Source organism: Fusarium fujikuroi, chromosome FFUJ_chr07, assembly GCF_900079805.1.
Source record: "Fusarium fujikuroi IMI 58289 draft genome, chromosome FFUJ_chr07".
In the NCBI taxonomy this organism is placed as follows: domain Eukaryota; kingdom Fungi; phylum Ascomycota; class Sordariomycetes; order Hypocreales; family Nectriaceae; genus Fusarium; species Fusarium fujikuroi.
The window spans coordinates 1,909,740-1,925,407 of record NC_036628.1 but is presented as its reverse complement, the minus strand read 5'-3'; the positions used below and the strand labels follow the sequence as shown (position 1 = coordinate 1,925,407).

General features: G+C 45.8%; 5 protein-coding genes; 1 reads left to right on the top strand and 4 right to left on the bottom strand.

Moving 5' to 3' along the window:
* Positions 1-2,002: 2,002 nt before the first annotated feature.
* FFUJ_08498 (related to transcription initiation factor TFIIIC) lies at positions 2,003-5,093 on the bottom strand (the record flags this gene model as incomplete). XM_023580794.1 has 5 exons in its annotated part: positions 2,003-2,424; positions 2,477-2,791; positions 2,842-3,069; positions 3,128-5,037; positions 5,086-5,093. 5 exons carry the CDS (start codon positions 5,091-5,093, stop codon positions 2,003-2,005), a joined length of 2,883 nt encoding a protein of 960 aa, XP_023433985.1.
* A 627-nt stretch (positions 5,094-5,720) lies between these two features.
* FFUJ_08499 (Protein VTS1) lies at positions 5,721-7,683 on the bottom strand (the record flags this gene model as incomplete). XM_023580793.1 has 3 exons in its annotated part: positions 5,721-5,749; positions 5,804-7,114; positions 7,173-7,683. The coding sequence occupies 3 exons, from the start codon at positions 7,681-7,683 to the stop codon at positions 5,721-5,723; spliced, it is 1,851 nt and encodes a 616-aa protein (XP_023433508.1).
* Positions 7,684-9,076: 1,393 nt separating this feature from the next.
* On the bottom strand, positions 9,077-9,458 carry FFUJ_08500 (probable ribosomal protein L29.e, cytosolic; the record flags this gene model as incomplete). XM_023580792.1 has 4 exons in its annotated part: positions 9,077-9,112; positions 9,185-9,287; positions 9,340-9,391; positions 9,452-9,458. 4 exons carry the CDS (start codon positions 9,456-9,458, stop codon positions 9,077-9,079), a joined length of 198 nt encoding a protein of 65 aa, XP_023433952.1.
* An 822-nt stretch (positions 9,459-10,280) lies between these two features.
* FFUJ_08501 (related to peroxisomal ATP carrier) lies at positions 10,281-11,477 on the bottom strand (the record flags this gene model as incomplete). XM_023580791.1 has 4 exons in its annotated part: positions 10,281-10,407; positions 10,466-10,703; positions 10,764-11,311; positions 11,377-11,477. 4 exons carry the CDS (start codon positions 11,475-11,477, stop codon positions 10,281-10,283), a joined length of 1,014 nt encoding a protein of 337 aa, XP_023433507.1.
* Positions 11,478-12,595: 1,118 nt separating this feature from the next.
* Positions 12,596-15,387, top strand: FFUJ_08502 (related to calpain-like protease palBory; the record flags this gene model as incomplete). XM_023580790.1 has 6 exons in its annotated part: positions 12,596-12,613; positions 12,661-12,684; positions 12,745-13,040; positions 13,099-13,309; positions 13,364-13,677; positions 13,758-15,387. 6 exons carry the CDS (start codon positions 12,596-12,598, stop codon positions 15,385-15,387), a joined length of 2,493 nt encoding a protein of 830 aa, XP_023433506.1.
* Positions 15,388-15,668: the final 281 nt, after the last annotated feature.

Sequence of the window (15,668 nt, the reverse complement as noted above, 5' to 3'; positions counted from 1 at the left end):
TATATTCTTTTAGCACTTTAATAAAATCTTAATAAAGCTTATAATATAGAAACTAAAATAAATATATATAAATTTATTTATAGCTTTAAACCTATAAGTGCTTTTAATATAGTAATATTTATAGAGAATATTATAGATCTTTTTTATCTTTAAGAAGTTACTTATAAAGAAGTATAACTAGTAATAAATTTTATAGTAATAAAAGAAAAGTATTAATATAATAATAAGTATTGCCTTATTACCTTAAAATAGGGAGATTAAGTATATCTATAACTTTATAATAGATATTATCTTTTTAGTAAACCTTTTAAGAAGTAATCCTAATAGAGAATAGGTCTTTTTTTTATTAAATAAGTTATTAATAACTTAGCCTATAAATTAGAAATTTTAAAGTAGTAAAAAATATATTTAGTAATCTCTATTAAGTATTTTATTTCTGCTTATATTAATAACTATATTAATAAGTAATTTAGTCCTATAGAGGGCAAATTAATTAATAAAAATTACTATAAAATTAACTTTATTATTAAATAGAAGGTATAAAAATAAGGAAGAAATACTATATCCTTTAAAGGATTTTTTATATAATAAAAAGGCTAGAGTTTTAAATATAATTAATAGGTAAAGACTGCTAATATAAATAAAAAACTAATAGAGTTATTTTATAAGAAGTATTTAAAGCAGTTTAATAATAAATTACTGCAAAAAATTAATTAAAAAAAGCAAATTTTAATAAAGTTTACTTAAATAGATTAATTAATTATAGAATTATATTATTTAAAGTTATTTAATAAAGCTAAGGACAGCTAGAAAGGTCTTTTTAAGGCTAGCTATATAATATATAAGAATCCTAATTAGCGGGATAATAGTTAATCCAGGCCTTGGTGTTATCTTAATAACATTATGGCCTACCTTTAAATAAACCTGCATACCTCTTTAAATACTATTACCTTATGACTAAGGGTGATTTAGTATTATAATTAAAGTAATATTAATAAAGAAGTAATAGTTTAAACTGGAGATATTAATAGCTATAATTAATATTAATAGCTATATTTAATAGAAAAAGTTAAATTAAAGAATATATTTTATAATAGACTTAGCTTAATACTCTTTTAGCTAGAGTAAAGAAAGAAGGCTAATATAGCTACTAAAAGGCAGTATTAATATTACTTAATTAAGGCAGTAATTATATTATTAAGGCATATAAACCTTATATAATTTTAACCTTTAAGATATAGGCCTACTATAAAGACCTTATTATTTAAGTCTTTATATATAAAGTTAATAGCTTAATGGCCTTATAAGGCTAATAATAAGGGGGGGAAAAAAATAATAATAATAAGGCTAATTAGTTTTATATTATATAACCTTAAAACTCTTTTAAGTTTATTATAAAAACCCCTTAAATAGAAGTCTTATTTCCTTTAGCTTTAGTTAATATAATATTATTATATCTATTTAGCTATTATTAATTTATTATAATACTAATTAAGCTACCTTTTTAACTACCTTTTTTAAGCTTAAATTTAGCTAGCTATAAAAAGTAGCTATAGAATATAATTATTAAAGCTAAATATATATTTAATTTCCTCCTGCTTATATAAGGGTTAATAGGCCAGTTATAGTTTTAAGTTATAAAAGTAAAGAGATAAGTATAAGGTAATAATAGGGTTTAAAGGTTTAAAGGAATTAAGTTAACTTTTATATAAATTAGTTAATAAAAGCTAAATTAACTTAAAGTTAATAATAATTAAATTTATTAATTAAATATATATATTAAGGTATATAATTAATTAACCTTATATCTAAAAATAGATAAAGTAATATTAATAAAAAAGTAATAATTTAAATTAAGAAAAAAAGAAATTTATATAATAATTATTATTATTAAAAAAAATTATTAAAGTATTAATTTAAATTAATTAAAATAGTAATTTAAAATATTTAATATTTATTTTTTAAATTTTAAAGTTATAAAGTTATAAATTTTATATTTTTATTAAAGTTTTAACTTTACTTTAAGTAAAGTTAAGGCTTTAATACTATTATAATTTATAATTAAAGATATTACCTCATTAGTCAAGAGCATAACCTCCAGGCCTCTAGCCTTATCTTTTCTATATGATCCATAACAGGCCTTCTTTGCTCTTGAGTAATAGTTATGGGCCAGGTAATTGACGCCCAAGAGCTGGTAGAGGCGGCCAATATTGTAGTATGCCTCAGCCCTGGTCCAACTCCCTCTCTCCGTGACTCCTTGCTGCCCCAGCTCAACATATCGTGACAAATAGGTCTGCCCTTGCAGTAGCAGGTATTGGCGATTGGTTGATTGTCGCTTGAGGCCATAGTGAACATATGCCAGTCCTAGACTCAGATTCACCATGGGGTTCTCAGCGTCCAGGGCCAGCGATCGTAAAAAGTAGCCTGTATCTAAGAGTTAGCAACTTCACAATGACGAAAGACATGGTTCTTCTACCTAATGCGTATGTGTAGCTTGTCGATGTAAAAAGGATATGCCCATAAAGCATAAGGACACATGCATCAAGGACTGGCTCCCCGTCCTCTGCTCTTTCGGAATTGGTCTCACCGCCATTGTAAGCCTCATCCATAGCCTTGATCTGTCGGAGAATGTACTTCTGTGCAGGCCCTGACGTATACCAGGATACAGGAGACTGACATAGGTTAGATAGTAAGGCGAACATTCTATATGAATCAGACGTGGCACCGTCTCTCATTAGTTGGCGAGCTGTCGCGATACACTTCTCTTCATCGCTCGTATAAATGGCACAGACTGGCTCAATCAGTAACTGAAGTGAGCAATGTCATGGCTGATTAACTCACCACTCCATGCCACATGAATCATAAAGCCATGCTCTGGGGCTTGAAAAGCGGTCGAATCTCGTGCAGCTTCGCACACTTGATATGCTTCGTCGCGTCGGTGAGCAGTAGCCAGGCCAATAGCGTAATCCAAAAATAAGTCAAGCCAGTTGTTGAAGGAAATTCCTTGGTGGGCATCGGGCTTTGAGGTCCCGTCGTCTCGGCCTTCGCTCCCCGGCTGTGGAGCAAGAGCTTTTGAAATTCATGTTAGCATACAAAATATTTGACAAATCGAACAAGTGCGACTCACTCCTGGCAAGTCTTTCGTACATCTGTGAAAGCTCGTTTTGTGGTTTATCGGCTTCCTGCTGTTGCAAATGGTTCTTAGGCCCAAGGAAGTGCAAATACTTATCCCAGGTGTAGAATTTCTTGATCGATCGAAACTCGTCTACAAGCTCCTTTGACGAAGCCATCCAAGTTGGAATCAGGTTGTGCTGTCCTTCTTTGATCTTTTTGCGCAGATCTTGCACAATCTCGTACTGTTCAGTCAGCTTCATGGCACGAGCTTGCTCCTCTTGTCGGCGTTTGTCAGCACCAGCTAGTCGTTTTGGTCGATATCTTCGTGGAATAAGCCGCTTTCCAAATGCATCTGTTCTTCGAGGAACCGCTTGGGTTCGTCGTGGAGCCCGACGACTTGGCGGGTCAAGTTCTGCGATAGAGTCTTGATGGCCTTCGAGGTTTTGATCTCGAGCTTGTCGGAGGGCCATTGCCTCGGCTGCTAGGATGAGAGCTTCTTCCTCCTCTCTAGCCTTCTCGTACATGTTAGCCAGTTCGATACGGGCATCAATGTTGTCTTCATCAGCGTCAATGGCAGCGAGAAAAAACTCCTCAGCTGTGGCCGTCTCTCCAACTGCCGAATAGCATCGTCCCAGTTGTAAAAGAATGGTTGCATCAGCATCGCCAGGTAAATCTCGGAGGATCTGATAGTATGAAATTGCCAATGGTGTATGGCCACGATGGGCCAACTCTTCAGCAAGGTCGAACGTTAGAAATGGAAAATCGCCAGCAAATTCTCTCGTGAGGATGGATTCCGGCTCAAACCACAGCAGATGCCTCTGTTGCCAAACGTTAGCCATAATCGTCAGAGTTAACCGGGACCTTACCATTGCCTCATCTTCATCACCCAGTCGAAACCTGTATATTGCCAATCGGGCACGCAGGTCCCAAGGAAACGACTGACCATAGGAGTCAGGACTCCAGACACTTGCGGTGAAATTCGGCACAGCAGTCCGCCGTTCGTCATCCATGTCCCATTCGCGGTCGTCGGAGGTCCATTGGTCCCAGTAGTCCTCTGCCTCCCGACCCAATAGCCATCGAGAGAGTGACTTGGATTCTTGTATAGCTTCCTGATAACGTCCTGTCGAAGCAAAAAGTTCCACGTAAATCCCGATATCATGCCATGGAGGTTCCATAATCTGCGTCTGCGGCTTCGCCCTTTCATGATCAAAGAATCGTTTATAGGCTGCGATTGCGCTCGGAACAGCGGCCTCGGCTTGTTTATTGTCAACACAAGCCTCAGCAAGTTTTCTGACGATTTCAAGGTCGTGGGGTCGATGCTCCAAAACAACCTTGTAGTCGGAGATGGCGGCTGCAAGATGGCCCTGTCTGTGACAAACTAGACCTTTGCCCAAGCGAGCATCGATGTTCGTGTGATCGGCCCGCAGCGCCGCAGAATAACAAAGTCTCGCAGTGTTGAGATTTCCGGCTTCGTCATCTGCAACGTTCTCAAGTGCGAATGATGCGCACTGGAGCCAGCCGTTCACATCCTTTGGGCGGAGATGAGCAGCATAGACCATCGCTGATAACGATTTGCCCATGTCACCTTGCTCACGGAAAATCGATGATAGAGTCGTCCATGCTTGGTGCGTTTCGGCATTGATTCTGATGACTTCGAAAACAAGATCCAGTGCTAATGGATAGTCGCCGCTCAGAAAAGCTTGGTTTACTTTGGATAGTCGTGCTGTGATGTCTCCTCGAGGTTTTGCTGCTTTCCGTGGACCTCGTGCTCCTTTACCTCGCGGGAGGCCGCGGGCCGCGGGCGAGGCATCATTCTCACCCCGTTGATCTGCCAAAAAAGTTCGAACAGTCTCGTCTAACTTTGCGATATCTCCCTCCAGCTCCTCCAAGTCAGAGTCTGCATCTGAGGCGTTGTCTTGTTGCCTGCTTTCAATCAGTATATTTATGTCTCCAACGAGAACTGATACTCACCTTTCCATCGTCTTTTCTTCTGGATCTGAAGTATATTTTTAAGATATGGACATTATCTGGTTGGACAAGGTGTATCTGGTGTTAGTAACTTAGAAACAAGAGGTCGCCGTATTGACAAAGATGGGATGGCTATGCCGCCTTCCCAAGTGTGGCTAAATAAGGTATATCAGCACGTGACAGAAACAAGCACGTGCCACAGGCTCCACAATCAGACAAATAGGTAACTTCAAGATGAGAGAAGGGTCTTCAATGTATACCTTAATAAGATCATGTACTTAGGTCATCGATTAATAATAAAAAGAGGCAGAATGCAAGCTAGCTGCTGACCAAAAGAGTCATATAGAGCACAAATCATTCTCACGGAGTCATCTGGACAAGGAAGGATGAGGTGAATGAACCTTGAATGTGAAATAAGGCACGACGTTACTATCAACAACATGATCTCGTGGAAACTCATAAGTTTTCGCACTCGAACTATTAATTTTGATCTTCAGCGACCTTCCACCTAAATTTAAAATACTAAATCGAGTCTGTAACAGGACTGCAACCCATGTCCAACACAGTGTGTGCAAAGTTGAACCACTTAACATCCATTTTCGCAGGTCTCTATATGGGCATGCCCGGTTGTGGTGATTCTAGCCCAGCTTTCCATCGGCCTTGGCTTCTGCAACATCATCAGCACATTAGTCTCAAACAACTCTGCCTTGAAATTACTTACCCTTGACCTGTTCAAAAACCTTGAGCATTTTTCGACGTGCACCGAGGGCGTTGACGCCACGCTCTTCCAGGGCCTTGTCGTCCAACTCGATAAGGTCCGTCCACTTCATATCCTTGAGATTATCGGTGTACTTGTGAAGGCGAAGACTGCGGAGCCAACTGGGGATATCCTGCAGAAGGGTTGGGTCGGTCGGGTCCTCGGGAGGCTTGGAGCTGCCTCGTCTCCCACGTGGAGATCGGCCACGAACCATGTCCGAATGATCAGATAAGTAGCCCTCGTGGCCAGGCATCCCAAGGCCACCCAAGTTGACCGGTTGCATACCGCCTGTAATCAAAGGCGAGGACACATCGTACGCACTAAGGAATCCGTTGTTCTGCGGTGAAGTGAACGGTGCCATATGAGGCAGTCCAGGTTGCATGGCAATTCCAGGGGAGCTGGGACGAGAGCGCTGACCACCCAAACCAAGGTTTTGCTGCGCCTGAAGCGCCATGAGCTGTTCTCTACTGAGGACCTGGCCATGTTCATTGATCATGACAACATTCGTGTTTGGGAGGTTGATTCCGGGCTGTGGACCAACGGAGACAGGATTCTGTCCTGGCGTGCCGTCATTGGACCTAGTTCGGCGGTACTTGCGCACGTCGTCCAAAGCGAATCGGTTATTGACTGTAGACAAAGCTGCGAGTTTCATGGCAGTGGCGTTGGCAACCATATCGGCCTGGTTACCTCCGGTGTTGGCTGTGTTGAAGGTGCCAGTCATAGGGGTGTTTACCATTGACGCCCAGTTGCCACTGCCAGCATTGTACGGTGAAAGCAAAGGCAAGTCCCCGGGGTTCTTATCCGGGGCAGTGAGAGTCGTTTGCTGGATCGTACTGTTGCTTGACAATTGCGGACGCGGAGAGCGAAGTCCACCAGATGGTGTCGGCTGTACAAACTGGCCCATAGGAGCCTGAGCAGAGGATGCCTTGCCGGAGTCTGCGTTCCCGCCACTATTCCAAGGCGAAGAGCTAGCAGGTCCAGCATCACGGTTATCCTGAGGCGCGCTGATAGACGGAGCAGCCATGGACGAACGATGATCCAAGGCGGCACTATTGCGGTTCGAGGAGGGCGGGTTCCCAGTCTGCTGGGTGAACTTGGCCTTCTCTGTGGCTATGGCTGCCGCAGCATCGGGGAACATGGCGCTGATGGTGGAAGGGTCGAGTCCTGAATGTCGCTTGTTGGATGGGGCGATAACCGAGTTACGGGCCATGGAATTACGGGCAGAGTCAACATTGAGCTTGTTCATTGCATCGCTGAGACGGTTCGACATAGGATCTGGGAAAATGGTGCGTTAAAAGAGGTGAATCAAATCTGACATCGTCAACAAACGTACCTTTGTCGAAGCTGGCAGGGGACAAAACCCCTGACATAGGATGATTCTTTCCCATTTGCTGGAGCACCTGGATAAAAAAGCGAATCTGGACCTGAGTTGTCTGCTGCAAAAGGGCATACAAGGCGGCGGTGCGTTCAGCCTCGCTCAAGACACGAAACCATTGCTCAATGGCACTGAGCTCGTCCTTGAAGTCCTGGTCCAGAGTAGCAGCAGCCATCTCTTCCAGCGTCGTTTCGTACTGGTCAATGTCGGCAATCCACTGCTGAGCAATCTTGTCCTGGGAGTCCGATTCGGCGTTGTTGGGGCCAAGGTTCTGCTGAGCCTGCCCATAGAAATCGGATGAGGGTCGAATGCGGCTGGAGGGGGAAGGGCCAGTTAGGGACGCCATGTCGGCCGAGGCGCGAAGCGAATGACCAGAACCAACGGCTCGAGAAGACGGTGGCCGCAAGGTCGAGGTGCTATTGGCCTCGGGCGTGCTATTTCTGTTTCCGATGACGTGGTTTCCAGACATATTGAGCATTATCGAGGGTCGTTGTTTTCGAAAGGGTTAATGGTAGTAGTAAATAGCGACGAGTGCAGAATGTGACGGTGGCAAGCAAAGATGTTACAAGAATCGTCTCTCGACTCCTGCAGTGACCGGCTGACCTCAAAGGAGCTTAAGACTTGAAGCAAGGCAGGAAATTTAGAACATTATCTGCCAAACGACTAACAGTACTGCGAGTACCAATGTCAGTAGGTAGCCCCTTTGTTGAAGAGATTTCCAAGCTGGTACGAAAGTTTTGGAAGAAGTAGAAATAGAAGGAGAAAGCAGAAGCAGCGCGGAGAGAGGGGGGGGGCGTCATACCGAGTATAAACGACACCTAAGTAGGTACAGGTAGTCAAAGAAGGGACGAAGTCTGCTTCCAGGCAGGCCACAGAAATCCTGATTAAATCCCGCCGACGTATGAAGCAAAGGACCGGCGTCCTCTAGAGGTTGGCTCGTCAAGGACAGAGGGATGATCGGAAGCAGAAGAGAATGCCTTCGTGTTCCGATAACTTAGCACATAGCCTAATGCGAAGGCCTCAGCCCCTGGGCTTACCTAATCGGGGAGTGCGTGCCCGTCCGCCAAGGGCTCATGGGCCTATCGGTAACAGAACAGGGCCATTAATCCTTGCCAACAAACATTGTTGCCTCAGGCGCTTTTCGGGGCCCGAAGCGGCAAAAATGTTTTGGTTATCAGTAGACTGTAGCCATGATCGAACCGGAGGGTAGAGTCTCCAGGAAAGGTCTACCTTAGTTGGTCAAGTTGGAGATAACTCGTAGAACCAATCCTATGTGAGTACTACCTGCCTATACTGGTTACCAGTAGACAGCGGACAGTTGAGGCAATGAGTAGGTAGGACGCGATGAGTACTCTAGATCTATCACAAGGTTTTGAGACATGAATAGAAACACACTCTCTAGCAATGATCGAACGACAGGTTCAGCGACAAAGCATTTGAAACAGGGGGCATGGTGCAGCTCAAAATTCAGGGTTAATGGCCACGAATAGCGAGTCACAAGAATAGGTAGTTAGGTCAGCGATTCGACTAACGATACATGGAACAAATTAGGGTCTGGACAGCATGTCACGGACAAATTCACTGCAGATTGGACCTTGTAGTATGGAGTTCAGGCAGAAGTTTTTCCGTCTACTACCTCATGTCCCTGGAATGGAAACCAAGCAACATGCTTTACTCGGGGCCATCAAAACGTTGAACGCCGGGACGGGACCTGTCGACTGCCACCATCTTCTCCTCGGACAGACCGCATGGTCTGTATTTCCATCGTTTCATTTTGCGTGAGTTCTATCGTTTGTGTGCCGTAACCGAGCAATGCGAATGCTCCAAATTGACGCCTTCGTTTTCCCTTGCCGATAGGTATCTTAGACAGTCTCGCGCTTGCCTTCCTTAGCCTCCTTCTGTAGATCTTGTTAGCCAGATGTTTTGGTGCGCAGGCAGATGTCGCTTCATTCGGTGGGTGCGTTTCGTACCAGGGCCTTCATGTTGCCGTGAAGAGCATGTCGATGGTTTCGTCGGAACTTGGGATCAGTACCCTTGAGAGAGGGGTAGCGAGAAGTCTTGGGCTTCTTGATACTGCGCAAGAGTCAGCGACAGTCGACAATGTTGGGAAATTCGATATAATTACCCGTTCCTGTGTGCCTTGCGCGACTGGTTGTGCTGGGAGCTGTTCTTTGACTCTGCGACAATGTCAGTGATCTATGAATCTGCCTTGAAGCGTTCTCTGAGGCAGCACGTACTCGCCATTGCTGCTGATTGATTCCCTGTGTCGACGGAGACGGATCACGAAGTTGCGAGGAGAAAGCTGGAATTGTGTGCGATTACAACCCTAGAGGAATCGATGTGGGGCATCTCTCGCTGACAGAGGGCAGGTTTGCACGTGCTGAGGGAGCCCCACCCTAGATCTGATGGAGCCAGGACCTAGGGTAGGTAGGTAATCCCCGACTGCTCTGGGCCATGGAAACTAGGGGAGGAACGAAAACTCAGCACTTCGATCCTAAATGACAAGACTTGGTATAAATTTAGTATAAATTTGTTGTAACAAATTTTGATTCCTCAAACTAAGGCTTAATATTTTCATACTCCCTGGGGTAGATGATCACCGACTGCTCTGGGCCAAGTCTGATAGACTGGTGTTAACCACTAATATAGTATTGGATTTGTATAACAACCAGAAATGGATGTTGAGTTCATTTATGCCGGGTTATGTTGAGAAGAAAACAGTGACACGCTAGCACGGTATACTTGCAGATGGTCATCTGCTGGTGACTAAAAATTTCTTCCATTCCGTTGGCTGTCTACTGTCTCTGCTCCGAGTCGACCCGGTGTCAACGAACTGATCACCAGTATCCAAGTCTTTGGGTTCAATGTTTAATGACCTGTATTGCTATATGCTACAATCCGTTATCACGCAGGTTGAAGGGTTTCCCATCATCAGGAGGAATAGTGCGCGCTTATTACTATCGCAAAACGTCCAAACATAAAACACCAATCCGTTTCTATTCCCAAATGGCAGAATTTCAATATCCCAAACACCGATGCTGTTTCTAAGGATCAACCGTTCACTACCTATGCTGTTGTGACGGGTTTGGCCGCAACGCTGTGTGCGGCGGCTGTCTTCTCAGCTGTCTTGCCGAGTTTCTGGAGGCGGATAGACTTGATATATCGGATCAAAAGCACGAACATGAGCTCAACCCTGCATGAAAAAGTCAGTCGCTGCGAGTAGTCATTGAGTATCAAGGGGTGGATCCTACCTCTCCTTCGTGGTCATGAGGATGCCTTGGACGATGAGCCCCTTCAAGATCTGTGGTCCAATACCCTTGAAAAGACCCAGGACACCTTCGTGCTCAATGATGAACTTCATCACCTCGACAAAACTGGTGAAGGGCTTGCCATTTCGGGCCGGCGGAGGCTTGGACTGAAGACCAACTTTGGCCACGATAAGTGGTTGAGTAGCGATGGTTGCGAGCGCCTTGGACATGGCACCCAGTACTACCAACAGCAGTTAGCTCATGCACGTGTACAGATAGACCATTCTTCTTGGAAACCTACAGAATGCTTCCGCTGGTCTCAAGTTGGTCTTGCCAGGGAAGAGAATGTCCTTTAGTCGCTCGTATGCGCCATAAGTAATGGCAGGGTTGACGACAAGGACTAGACTGGCCTTCAGACCGCGCCAGAGACCTGATACACCATCTGGACCATCGATGACCTCACGAGCGGTGTCTATGAGACCTTTGCGGTCGCTTTTGCTTGCCGTCTGCTGGCGCGTGGTAACAACAGCAACAGGGATGGTAAAGACCTGGGCAATGGCTCCGGCGACAGCACCCAAAGCGAGTTCGACCACGGTGGACGGGTGCACGTCTGTCTTGCGAGACTTGAAATATAGGGTCCTGACAATGGTGTACCAGTAGAAGTAGGCAAAGTTGGTTGAGGCAACACCAATCAGAGAGCCATTCATGCCAGCATAGAGGCCCTTGATTCCATCATCGGCGACTATACGCGAAATGGCATCCCATGTCGAGGTGTAGTGTGGTTCGTCGGACGAGGTAGGGCCTTTTGAAGGATCGGGCTTGACTTGAACTTGAAGACGAGTCTTGACACTATCTCGAGAGTCAGTCTTGATGTACAGTATGGAGCAAACACCATGTCGAAATACACAACTTACATATCAAGGGGGTAGACCAGCGCGTTCGCAAGAACAGCACCCGTAGCTCCAGCGACAGCGCGGCCCCAAGGAGAGATCTCAGGCTTCGATTGCGCAGCCATTTTGGACGAGCTGTGAAGGGATAGGAGATCTTGTTGAGGAGCGGGATGGGGAAGAGGAGGAGGAGAAGGAAGAGGAAGAGACACACAGCTCACACTAAAAATGTATATCCTATCGCGATGTTGTACTTCCTGGGCCGATCCATGATTATACGTAAGTAGGCACCTAAGACAAAGATTAAACGGTCCGCTACCGGTTCGGGGCCGAGGTTCGAGTCTACCGGTCTCGGCAGATTTGGTGGGCCCCCGCCTGTGATTTGACCCGCGGGATGGAACCTCGGTTAGTGAGCCTCCTCCCTGAGATTTCCGGGGACTTAGGCTTGTGCCTCCCTACTAACTGACTCACTAACAGTTGGGTAGGTAGGCTAGGGGAGGAAAGAACGCTCAAGACCCTGACCCTAAGCGATAAAAGTGCTTAGGTAAATCTAGCCTAAACTCAGGGACTATTTGCTCAGTTTATTTTGACACCCTATATTCAGGTCCGGTGTTTTCTTGCTCCCTGAAGGTAGGTAGGGTAAGGTAGGTAGCGAGCGTATCCGTACTCAGGTAGTTATCATGGATGGTCGAGGCAAATGACGTTGATATGGAGATGAGATGCTGCAGATGAAGTGAGGTGATTTGTAAGTTTAATTTAAAGCGCCGACGTCAAAGGTAACGTCTGTTGCACAAACCTTGCTCACAATCCGAGATAAGGTACCCTAACAACGTCGTAGATGAAGAATGCTTACTGTGAATACCTACCTAAGTACCTAGGTAGTCTGTCTGTTTGGGAAATGTGAACTATATGAGATGAGAGAACATGGCACCAGATGACGTACAAAAAGTAAGGATCTAGAGACATTGAGCACAACTACTTTTCCGTTCTCTTTAGCAGTTCTTTTTCCAAATCTTTCCTACTGATCACAGTGACACTTCTGGTATTGCATCCCCATCTCAACGACATGTCGATGCAGAGCTCTTTTGAGTGGAGAACACATTGGGCGCAGCAAAGCAAACAGCAGCAGCCCCCACCGCGGGGTTTGCAGCTCTGAAGTGTTAGGTTATCTCGAGTCATTCATTAATTGTCAACGTCAATCCGTCAAGCCTGGCAATGGTTGAGGCCATGTTTCAGTAAAACGGAAATGGAGAAGAGAGCTCAGGTCAGTGTATCTCAAGACGCGTGCCCTTTCTTTCTTATCTGCCTCAGGACCATATCGGCGATGCTCGATGTGTATTACATCATGGCCCATTATAGCTTCATCTGTCAACTAACCCTACATCCATATCACAGGCCACTGAGTCTCTCATCCGGACATCGAGTGGCCAGGCGGCCCTCGATTATGCTGTTCAGGCTGCAGAGCTGTACATGCGAGCTGCTGGAGAGGCTTCGACCAAAAAAGATGCCGCTCGTTTGAGATTGAAATGTCAACAACTCATTGCTCAGGCAGAGAAGCTCAAGGCTGAGCTCACCCAGACGCCCGGTGTCTTGTTAAGAACCTCAAAACTTCACTCTAATCTCTTCCCCCCATGGACGAAAGAACCCTCGGACGAAGAGTTCCAACTTCTCCCTGGCGATGAGCCTTTCACGTAAACGGAAACCCTGCCTGGTACAGTCTGTTGTAGCTCTTGGCTGAGTTTGATATAGCGATAATGCAATCTTCACACTGTCACCGAGGCAGACTGCTACATTTGGTGGATGGAAGCGTCCCAGAGACCTACACGACCATGTCGAAGCAGACGACGACATTTTCATGAACTCAAGTAGAGGTTGCGACCTGGTTCAAGATATGACCACTGATTGCTCTGTAGTAGCCAGTCTATGTGCCGCTATGAATATCTTGACTGGTCGAAAGTCGGTAAGGCGTATCGAGATGAGCTGCCAACGAGCGTCCACTGACAGTCTACAACAGATTCTCTCGTCCATCTTGTATCCATTTGACAGAGCGAAGGGAACACCTAAAGAATCTGCTTCTGGCAAATATGTCTTGAAACTATACTTCAACGGGTGCTTCCGCCGGGTTGTGGTCGATGAGCGGCTTCCGTCTTCCATCAGTGACAGAACTCTCTACGTTGTTGATCGAGTCAACCCTCAACTGATATGGCCTGCACTCCTAGAAAAGGCATATCTCAAAGTCAGAGGAGGCTATGACTTTCCGGGTAGTAACTCAGGCACAGATTTGTGGGTTCTTACTGGATGGATCCCGGAACAGATCTTTCTTCAGAGGTGAGCACTTTTTGTTATCCCTCTTCACACACACTGCCTCCATTTCACAACGTGGGCTCACCTGTTAATTGCTTTTATAGAGAAGATTTAGAAGTTGATAAGCTCTGGGAACGAATCAAGAATGCACACGACTCTGAGAACGTGGTGGTCACATTGGGTACTGGTCGAATCTCTGCCGAAGAAGAGGATATCTTGGGTCTTATTGGAGAGCACGACTATGCCATCATGGATCTTGAAATGATTGGTGATGGCCGGAGGCTTTTGGTCAAGAACCCTTGGTGTGACGGACCGGTTTGGAAAGGAGGCATTCCTCAGGCATTTGATGGCGAATTGCCAACCCCATATGCCGCCAGCCCTCAACACAAGTCTCCCCCTTCAGTCGCTGGCTCTTTCTGGATGACCCTAGAAGATGTCCTCCAACACTTCGAGTCCATGTACCTGAACTGGAACCCTGCTCTATTTCCCCATCGCCAGGATCATCACTTCACCTGGTGTATGCCTCCCCCTGAGTTGTCTTCATCACTGGTTCGCAACCCACAGTACTTACTCCACTCGCCAGCTGGGGGGCCAGTGTGGATTCTCGTGAGTAGACATTTTGTGGACGAAGAATTGGAAATTGCTCGAAACAGGACCGACTCAATGGCAGCTGCCTCTGGACAACTCGGTTACATGAGCATTCTTGTCTTCGAAAACGACGGCCACAGGGTGCAAGTAAGCGACGGCGATGTCTATCGCGGACCTTATGTCGACTCTCCGCAGACTCTCGCTCGTTTCGACACGAGTCCAGGGAGACGATATACCGTCGTTGTCGACCAGCACGAGTTCCCGCTACCAGACTACACCCTCACACTTTCATTCCTCTCCCAAGATCAGCTTGCAGTCAAAGAAGCTGAGGACGCAATGACTTGCACAAGGGAGGTTGCTGGCTCTTGGACCAGGAGGACTGCAGGAGGCAGTGCAGCTTGCACGACCTACGCTACAAACCCCCAGTACAAGCTATCACTTGCTCAAGCGGGGCCTTTATCTGTCCTACTGTCAACAAATTTGCAGGATATCCATGTGCATATCGATTTAGTCTGGTCCCAGGGCAAGAGGGTGCAGACACTCAAGGCTCGGGACCTTGCGGGCTCATCTGGGGAATACCGTCGAGGCTGTGCTGTGGTCAACATTCCACAACTTGATGCTGGAGTGTATACTGTGGTATGTTCGACTTTCGATCAAGGCCAATCGGCAGACTTTGTGCTCCGCGTTTCATCCATGGCGAACGTCGAAGTACAACCCGTACCCGCCGATGCTGCTGGGAGACTCCGCAAGACACTGAGCCCTTTCCAGCTCTCAGACGGTGAAGAAGTAAGGCGCGCGCAATTATCGGCATCTTGGTTAACCCGAATGAGTGTCACAGCACGCAGCGTCACGAGCCCGGGCATGGATCCTAGTAACCGACCTTCATCCACTCTCATGGTACGAGTTTCCGTGGCTCACGGATGGGATCCTGAGCGAATCACGATCGCAACTTCAGGTGACGGTGAATACGAAGAACTCAAAACAATCGTGCGAACTCCTGAGCTTGACATGGAGCCAGCAAGGATACAGAGGGAGGGCATGTGGTTAGTGATTGAGATTATGGGCGCACCTCAAGTGGGAGAGTGCATTGAGATAGAGATTCACAGTGATGGACCTGTTCATGTTGGGCAGTGGGCGATCGTCTAGCCAGAGTCATTGTGCCAGTGAGTTAATTTGAGTACACGTAAGTAGGGCCCAGATATCGCATAACAAATACATCTAAATGCGAAGCACGAGACGATTTAAAGCATGTATCGACTGAGAGAAATGATAAATATATGTTCAACACAGCATCATGCTGAATATGAAGGAAGAATCGAACAAGGTGTACGCTCGCTAGCCAACGCCACACTGGCGCAAGTGGTATACCCCTAGAAGATAAGATACTGAATGAAATCTGACCCAACCGGGTATTTGAGATCCTGAAC